This window comes from Anarrhichthys ocellatus, unplaced genomic scaffold, assembly GCF_004355925.1.
Source record: "Anarrhichthys ocellatus isolate YVR2014 unplaced genomic scaffold, GSC_Weel_1.0 scaffold26, whole genome shotgun sequence".
NCBI classification, from domain to species: domain Eukaryota; kingdom Metazoa; phylum Chordata; class Actinopteri; order Perciformes; family Anarhichadidae; genus Anarrhichthys; species Anarrhichthys ocellatus.
In genome coordinates, this window is record NW_022280056.1 from 5,754,133 (window position 1) to 5,763,916 (window position 9,784).

The 9,784-nt window shown below is 40.3% G+C and overlaps 2 protein-coding genes across 2 annotated transcripts in view; both read left to right on the forward strand.

Annotated features, from left to right (window-relative positions):
- Nucleotides 1-5,496, forward strand: part of LOC116391654 (uncharacterized) — a 9,970-nt gene extending 4,474 nt beyond the window's left edge. Inside the window, exon 2 of the mRNA XM_031862443.1 lies at nucleotides 4,849-5,496. Within this exon, the coding sequence (XP_031718303.1) occupies nucleotides 4,849-5,366 (518 nt within the window). The 3' untranslated portion in view covers nucleotides 5,367-5,496. The remainder of the gene's footprint in view (nucleotides 1-4,848) is intronic.
- A 2,785-nt stretch (nucleotides 5,497-8,281) lies between these two features.
- The window catches only part of LOC116391499 (xylosyltransferase 1-like), a 43,232-nt gene continuing 41,729 nt past the window's right edge, over nucleotides 8,282-9,784 (forward strand). Inside the window, exon 1 of the mRNA XM_031862149.1 lies at nucleotides 8,282-8,780. Coding sequence (XP_031718009.1) covers nucleotides 8,499-8,780 — 282 coding nt within the window. The 5' untranslated portion in view covers nucleotides 8,282-8,498. The remainder of the gene's footprint in view (nucleotides 8,781-9,784) is intronic.

The following is a 9,784-nucleotide window of genomic DNA, read 5'->3' on the forward strand; positions in this document are numbered from 1 at the left end:
GTGTGTGAGAGTGTGAGTGTGAGTGTGTGTGCGTGTGCGAGTGTGTGTGAGTGTGTGTGTGTGTGTGAGTGTGTGTGCGTGAGTGTGAGTGTGTGCGTGTGTGTGTTATCTGCATGGCTGAACACATGGAGAGGTCATCATCTCCTCAGATCATATAAAGGGGTTTTGTTTCGTATTAAATCATTATTATATCTCATTTCATTGTGTCTCACATCAGTTGGACCAACACTGCTGAGTGATTGATACCACGATGTAATGCACCGAAATACATTTAATCAAGTCATGTACAAAGTCATGGTACTTGTACTTTACTTGAGTATTTCCATTTTCTGCTACTTTCTGCTTTTTACTCCACCTCAGAGGTACAAATTGTACTTTTTATTGTACTACATCTCAGAGGTACAAATTGTACTTTTTACTGTACTACAGCTCAGAGGTAACTATTGTAATTTTTACTCTACTACATCTTGTTGTGGCAATTTATCATGTTGTTCTTTGAGGTGTAACTTGCATCGCTTAAACCCTGAATATATGCAGACGAGGCCATCCAAACTCATCCAACCCCAAATAATAAATGTTATCATATCAAAGGTATTTTCTATTCCCATGAAGACAATACCAAGGCTGGGACCTTGGCCTTGGTGGATGCGTAGACGGACAGAGGAGGACATCTGCGAAGGGGGGTGGGGCGAGATAATGCGCATGTAATATAAACTATTCTTTGTTGTTAGACCTCCGAACCATCTGTGGGGAAAGAGCTCTATTTCAATAAATATGTTTTGACAATTTAAGAGTTTTCTCATCACGGTTATTTCTCACTGGGAGGTTAAAAAGATTAATTTACACCACACATCTCAGAGGTAAATATTGTACTAATACATCCCAGAGGTAAATATTGCACTAATACATCCCAGAGGTAACTATTGTACTACATCTCAGAGGTTTTTTGGTATTAATACATTCTTGTACTTTTACTGCAGTAAAGGATCTGAATACTTCTTCCACCACTATATATATCCACTATATATATATATATATATATATATGATACATTTGAAGATTGGAATTTATTGCTTATTAGAATCAATTTATGTGATTTATTAAATATGTTTTTTCACAAAAATAAATGCTGATGTCTTTGATTAATTGTCTCCACTGTTATGCGCTCATCACTGCACATGAGCATCTGGGCAAAATCATGACTTAGTTTTTCTTTCTTGCAGCAGTAAAAACATCTGTGACTAAAAGAGGCGACTGGGAAAGTCCCATAACTTCCACGCTCATATCTACAGATAAAACTTCTCACTGACTGCCCCTCAGGTCTTCCCACTCCTTGTCATGCTCTACTAAGGTTGCTTTTCCAAAAATATATCTTCATTTGATATCATGAATATCATTTAAATACTACCATGATCAAACAAGTAAAAAGCCCGAAAAAAGAACACCAAAGCATCTGAAGTTTTCTGTAATCGCCTCACAGTTAACTGAAATAATAATGATAGTTTCCTGTTTCACTTCAGTCTGAAGCAAGAAATGGCTCCGCTGTTGTTTTTATAATCATTTCAGTTTCATGTTTTTAACCAGAACTTTGTTTATTCAGGAGATAAACACTTGAATAATTGATGTCATTGCATTTCAGAAGAAAACTATGAGAATATTTTATGTTAACAGAACTCCAAACACCACCACTGGGTTGACCACACCCACACAAAAGTCATAAAACAGAGAAGAAATGAGAGGCGAAAGAGTAAGATGAACTATTTCCTCTCACATCTTGTCGGTCGGTGCTTCTATAAAAAGCACAGTGAACTCACATCCTGCACTCTTGGCAGAACATAGAGAGAGAGAGGTACGTGAACACACACTTTGTCTTTCGTTTTACCCAAAAAGTGCATTTTTACAGTGAATATCATCAACACTGCATGATCGAGGAGATACCGTTAGTTAGTGTGATGGAGAGTGAGCTCTTAAACCTTTGGTGGAATGTGAATGTGTGTGACTCAGCTGTGAACTCGCTGACTGATAAAAGCTCCTTTTGAACTGTGTTTAATCCCACTGAGTTTTTCTCAGAAACTAAACTATTAGTTAAAGTGGGAGGTACACTGTTTTTGGGGAGTTTTTCCTAACCAGTTGTCTCACAATAGAGGGCATAGTGTACAGATTATAAAGCCTCTGCTCTCTAGTATTGACTTGTATAAATAGATTTGACTTTACTTCACGGTTTAAAGTCTCCACTTCATTTGACTGTCACGGCTTTTGGCCCCTAATGAAAGCAACGCCTACGTTTGACTATATCTTTTCAAACTGTTCGTGACAGTTTTCTTTTTTTTCTTTCTTACAAGGTTTTGTTGCCTAAAAACAAAGTGGTTTTGTTGCTTTACAGCTAATTTTTGTTTTTTAAGTAATGTCGTCCTGAAAACAAAGTTGTGCCAGGATTAAAATCCAAATGGCAAAGGGATTGAGTTTCAGCAACAGTTTGACCTCTTTCATCTGAATTACTGGCTGTGAGGAAACACACTATTGTTATGTGTTGACCAACAGACATTAAGGGGTCTACATTGACACTGAATCAGGTCTGGTTCTGTCATGAAAACCCCTGCTGCTGGCAAGAGTGTCAAAGAGTGTGTAATAAGTGTCTCACTCTGTTTACACCCATGTAACAACATGTTCGCTACACGATTGTATGCTAACTGATGAAAATATTAAAATCTCTTCAGCTTGTGTTAACCACAGACCTTATTTCAAAAGTCTAACCAAAACCACATTCAGAAAACACATTGACTGTGAGACGAGGGAACAGGAAGGGCAAAAATGTTGACTCATTTCCGTGTGTTTTAGGCAGTGGCGGCTGGTCAATAGAGGGCCATGGGGCCTGGCCCCACCTTGAGCCACACAAAAAAAAATAATAATAATTATAATAATCATAAATTATACAAATTGTCAATATTTGTGTTTTTGAACTATGGAATGTACCCAGTAATATGTGTAAAATATGATATCTGCGCAAAATATATGCTTTTCCTGCTTGCCCTCTCCGCCTGTGTGCATGACACGTCTCAGAACGCGCAGCTAGGGGGGCTAAATCGTTTTGTCCCAAAAGAGGCGGGTCTATGAAGCAGTTTAGCCAATTGCTGATTAAAGATATAAATGAGTGACATACAATTTAGCCAATCAGCGCCCTCAAATAGATTCAGTGTGGTGCCAAAACGATTTGGCCCCCCTAGCTGTGCGTTCTCGTCAGGAGAAGTCTCTACAGGCGAGCGCCAGCGCCAGCGCGAGCACTACTCCTCCAAGACCCGTTTGAGAGGAGAACTTTGAGGAGAACCTTCAGGCCAAAGAGCTGATCCCAGATCAGCCTGACCTCACAATCAGACAGCAGACTAGCGGGGAAGGGAAGCAGTACATGAAGCTTCTGTACTAACTGTACACCAGACAGGTTAGGCTAGCTGGATGACGTCATGCTAATAACTTATTTAGCTTTTTAAAACAACGGGGACAGATCCAGCACGGACAGTTAGGGAGTGAGGGATGAGGAGGTAAGGAAACATGAGAACACCAGGGTAGGGAGTGAGGGATGAGGAGGTAAGGAAACATGAGAACACCAGGGCACACATGGAGAACTCTGTCAAGCTACATATTAGGCAAAGTGAACATCTTTTCTTCTACATAGTTGTCCTCAGTCTCGTCTGCTTAACGTGGTCATGGAGGCATCAACATTTAGCTGAGATGTTAAATTAACAGTGAAAACTCATCATAGCTTAATTTAACATCAGTATTCATAATTACACTTCATGTTTACTTCTCCTGATCTTTACCTCCTATAACAAGGTCCATAGGGGCATCTCAATACATAAACATGTTATATTATATTATATAAGTGTTATTTACTGCTTTTTTTCATGTTGGAATAAATGTTAAATATTTAACTGCAAAGTAGTAATGCGTGTTTGATACTTTAATTTTTTTGCATTAAATCATACTGGGATGTTTGCTGAAATTGATAGGATGGCCCTACCTAGAACATTTTCCACCAGCCGCCACTGGTTTTAGGACTCATACCTGCCGTATATATCATATTTTAGTATTTTAATTCTTTAGTTATACTTAATTACTGTGGATTTTTTACTTTTTGTACTTTTTGACTTAGTTAATATTCTTACTGTTTATTACTTATTTACTTATTTATAATACTTGCTGCTCTTGTTTTTTTTTACTCTGTATCTTGTTGTCTACTTTGCTGCTGTGATCTGTGAATTTCCCCACTGTGGGACTAATAAAATGAACATTCTAATTTAGCATGTTAGCATGCTAACATTAGCTAATTATCAGTAAACACAACTCATTAGTAATGCAGGTATTTGGTCATAAACCAAAGTATAACACACATTAACATGTTGATCTGATGGTGGTGCTTGATGAAAAGTCAAACATCATTCTGAAGGGAACAAGCTGCCCTTCATAACCACATGGGGTTCCTCCTCCAGCGGTGGCCCTTTAGAGCGGGTCCATCCTGGAGTACTTCCAGTCCTCCTACACCTGTTGCCCACACACCTACATCCGTTGATAAGGCCGACTTTTTCGCCTGAAATAAGTGATACGGCGGTGGCTAGTGTTATTAAGTTATCCTGGCTTTTGCTCCCTTGAGCAGGCTAAGATGGTCTCACGTGTATATTTTCGGGGGTGCGTTCGTTACCTAGGTCAGAGGTCACTGAACAAGCCGTCTTCCATTGCTTCACTCACACTGGGTGGGGGTATCGGTTACGCAGCTAGGCTGCACACCTTTGCAGTGCTGTTTAGTTTTTTCTTATGGAATCCGTCTGAAGTATAATAATTCTCTTTCCTACAGAGATCCTGACACCAACATGCAGTACGAGTGGGCTGAAGATGACTTTGAGCTGCCCTATGGGGTATTCCCATTGGGCCTCTCTGCGCCAGTTAATAATAGAAAGTACGTCATGTACCACGGCACCACCAGCAGAAATGCTCAATCCATCCTGGCCCATGGTTTTAGCCAGTCTGAAGACGGGATGCTCGGCCGCGGCGTCTACCTCAGCAGAGACCTGCAGAAAGCTAGCGCCTATCCTAAACGTCATCCTCAGTCTGACAAGATCGTCATTAAGGTTCAGGTCAATGTGGGCGAAGTGATCGCCATCAAATATCAAGGCCACCCACGTCAGAAGACCTGGCATGACTCCAGATACGGCCCGGTGTTTGACACCGCCTGGGTGCCCCACAACTGTGGAATGGTGAGGAGCGGTTTGGAGGAGGATTGTGTCTGGGATACAGATCGAATCAAGATCCTTAAAACCATCAATCCACGTCCAGTCCAATCTTATGGAGGATATGATGCGTCGGGCTACCAGTGAGCTCTACGACATGTTACCAATTTATTTTGTATGTTCAAATGTATTTTTATATATTTGGATAAAAAGTAAATGACATTTGCATCTTGTCACGTTGTCATTGAAACCTGGAAAATAAATGGTTCTTGTTAAATATGAGTTTCTGTGTAAATATGATATGTTACATTTACCTTTTGAAATATCCGCCTCGTAAATGTCTGCTGCCACTCAAAGAGGCAAAAACACAAGGTCACAATTCAGACATGGAGGCTCAGTCTCCTGAAGCACGCTGGTCTCATCCAGCATTTGTAGCTGTACCTACGAAAATAGTATAAAGACTGCAAAAGCCACACTGGCTGAGCGTGAGTGGACAACAAACAGTGATCATCCAGCTGGGAGAGCGCTGTTCAGGCGGCAACCTCCGTTTCTGAAAAGTGAAGCCAATGCTGCATTCTCTCCAGTGTCCACCAGGGGGCGACTCCTCTAGTTGTATAGAAGACTATGAGAAAATGACTCTACTTCTCTCTTGATTTATTACCTCAGTAAACATTGTAAACATGAGTTTTTGGTCTCAATCTCTAGTTTCAAGTCTTCTTCAATACAGCATGATGTTCATTTAGTACATTATGGTCCATTTAGAGTCAAATAGACCATAAAGCAGGGCAGGGCTACACAGTGATTGACAGGTCTCTGACGTACATGGTGTCTCTATGTCACTCCTCCTCAGTCCAAATATGGTCACTTCTTGTTCACTGTTTGCAGAAAGCCAAGATGGCGACGACCGTAATCCAAGATGGTCAAAACCCTAAACTCAAGGCTTCAAAACATCCACAAACCACTGAGTGACGTCACGGTGAAAAACATACACCTCTTATGTACAGTCTACAGCGCTGTTCCCCAAGTAAAACGAGAAGTCAACATTGATGTATTCATCATGCTGAAATCTCAACCTAACTAAGTAGTGTTGTTGTCTAAACCAAACTAAGTAGTTGTGTTGTCTCAACCTAACTAAGTAGTGTTGTTGTCTAAACCAAACTAAGTAGTTTTGTTGTCTCAACCTAACTAAGATGTTTTGTTGTCTCAACCTAACTAAGAAGTTGTGTTGTCTCAACCTAACTAAGTAGTGTTGTTGTTTCAACCAAACTAAGAAGTTGTGTTGTCTCAACCTAACTAAGTAGTATTGTTGTTTCAACCAAACTAAGAAGTTTTGTTGTCTCAACCTAACTAAGAAGTTTTGTTGTCTCAACCTAACTAAGACATTTTGTTGTCTCAACCTAACTAAGAAGATGTGTTGTCTCAACCTAACTAAGTAGTGTTGTTGTCTCAACCTAACTAAGTAGTTTTGTTGTCTCAACCTAACTAATACGTTTTGTTGTCTCAACCTAACTAATACGTTTTGTCTAAACCTAACTAATACCTTTTGTCTAAACCTAACTAATACGTTTTGTCTAAACCTATCTAAGAAGTTTTGTCTAAACCTAACTAAGAGGTTTTGTCTAAACCTATCTAAGAAGTTTTGTCTAAACCTAACTAAGAAGTTTTGTCTAAACCTATCTAATAAGTTTTGTCTAAACCTAACTAAGAAGTTTTGTCTAAACCTAACTAAGTAGTTTTGTTGTCTGAACCGAACTAAGTACTTTTGTTGTGTAAACCTAACTTAGTAGTTTTCAGCCTAAACCTAAGTTTACTTTGAAGACAGACGTTTATTTTGAAAAGACTGTATGTATGTAACGAGCAGAAATTGACACATTTTGCTGACTTTCATAGGAAAACAGGAACAATGAGAAGCAAAGTTTTGTAAGATATCAAACGAACCATTGTTTGATACATTGGCCTGGTGCAGTGGTTCCCAATCTGGGGCCTGGGCCCCCTTCAGGGGAACGCCAATGATCACGGGAGGTGCACCAGGATTTGTCTGCTTTGAGGCTTTTAAAATTAGATTTGCAAATGAAAAGCTAAAATCATAATAACACACTTACTGCATCATTTATAAGTTATAATCATTAAACTAATTTTTTTTAAAGACTAACTAATTTCATACATGAAATCACTTTATTCATAAAGAGGATTTTGTTCACAGATTTGTAATTTTTTTGGTTTGATGATGTCAGAAAATGGGGAGGGGGGAAGAAATCATATCTATTTTTAGATGTTCATTCAATTAGATATCTGGCACTTGTCTGCAATATGCATGAAATCAGACTAATCTGGTGGAAAGATTATTAGAAGGCGAGCAGTGATGGAGCAGAGCAAGAGAACGGCTGGAGCGTACTGCATGTGTGTGTGTGTGAGAGAGGCTTTGGTTGTACATGCATACATAATGTGTGCGTGAGGAAGAAGGGTGGAAAGACAGTTTATCATATTAAATCATTCTCATAACTCATTTCATTGTACACTGTTGAGTGAACTGCGTAGATGAGTCAAGACTGGACTCAAGTATTTTATCAATCATTTATCAATTAATCACATTTATTTGATATTATGTTTCCACAAAAAAAAAATGATGGCTATTTTATATTACATTTGCACATTTTAAAATTATATTTATATTAGTTTTATTCTATGACTTTATGTAAAGCTGTATGTTAGAGAGATTCTCTACAAATCACATTATTATTATTATTGCTATTATTATTATTGTTGTTATTATCATTATTATCATCATTATAGTTATTATTGTTGTTCTTGTTGTTATTATCATTATTGTCATTATTATTATAGTTATTATTAATATAGTTATTTGTATTATATTTATATTTATTGTTATTATATTTATTATTATTAATGTTATTATTATCATTATTTGTATGCTGTTTATGGGATGTAGCTGATGCTTCTCTCCTTCACTGGTTCACAGACTGCAGCGACGTCATTTGCTCTAAATGACGGAATAAACGCTTTCACTAAACTGTGGAGCTGTTGAACGGCCACATGAGGGCCTCTGGTTCCGCTCTGCTGTTTTATAAACCTCCAAACCTCTCTCTCCTCATTTCAAGCCTTTGCCAAATTCCCTCCTCCCTCCTCCCGCCTCCTCTGTGCCTGCCAGTAGCCCCTCTCAGGCCGCGTCGGGGAGCATTCACACCCCGCTGTCGGCGTTTAGCGGATGGGGCTCTCAGCTTGAGCCAGAGGAGGAGGAGGAGGAAGGAGGAGAACAAGATGACCGGTAACCCGTGCGCCCGCAGGCGCTCCAAGTCCGCGCTGCTGATCGCCGCTCTGGCCGTCCTGCTGGTCCAGACTCTCATCGTGTGGAACTTCAGCAGCCTGGACTCTGCCAGCGGGGACGGAGGCGCCAGGAGCCGGGAGAAGAGAGAGGACCGAGCCGCCGCTGGGGGGCTCAACAAAGCCGCCGACGAGCACCACCCGCGGAGGGGGCTGCAGAAGAAGGGCGACCCGCTGCCGCCGCTCGGGAAGGCGGCCGTTCGGCACAAGCTGCAGGCGGTAGGTTTGAATGATATCTGCTTTTTTACACCCGTGCTTCCTCTCTGGAAAATGAGCGTTTGTCCCCGAAGGGAAGCCGCATGGTGGCTGCAGAGAAGATGCTGCTGAGCGGCTGCAGCTGCTCGCCTGTTGTTTTGGGCATTTGCGTCAACACAGTTGTTTTCTGGCCGCTTTTCGTCGCTTGTGTGGAGAGATGTGTCTGTAGGCCAAACTTCATGGTAAAAACTGCCAATTTAAGACATCGATCTGTAGCCAATATACCCGGTTAAACGGAACTCACTTTGCCTTTCCGGGTGATTGTATCCAATGTTCAGATGACTGTCATCACGCCAGGGTACACGCAGCATTTCAACATGTTTACAACTTAAAGCTAGAATCTATTGGGCTAGCTCACATCAGCCTGAGCAGGAGAACACGTTGATGTTTGCTGTGAATAAGAGCCGATGTATTGATGATATGCAGGCCGAATAACAGAATGACGCTGAGTCTATTCAGACATATCTTCATTGTTGTTCTCCATTACATGTGACTCTCATTTACAGTCATTCCAGCTTTTCATATCAATGTAACTCCAGCACAGAATGTGTAACTTTAAATGAGAGTCTGTTCCAGATTTGTGATTTAGGGGTTTAATTAAAAAACATTCTCTTGTTGATGTTAAGGGACCCTTCAGGAAACTGAGAAATTATTAAAATGATTTATTTGTAGTAATTGCTCCCCTCTGATATTAGCTTGTAAAAAGTGGTAATTTAAACATGTTGTTGGCGACATTACAAGTCAAGTCTTTCTCTCTTTGCATCTTCTACATCACCATATGTGTGTGTGTGTGTGTGTGTGTGTGTGTTTGTGTGAGTGTGAGAAAGAGAGAGAGAGAGAGTATTGCAGGCATCCATTTTTACGTCCTTTCATTACAGTTAACCGGATGCCCTGTGATCTTCCCCGTGTGTGTGTGTGTGTGAGAGAGAGAGAGAGAGAGAGAGAGAGAGAGAGAGAGAGAGAGAGAG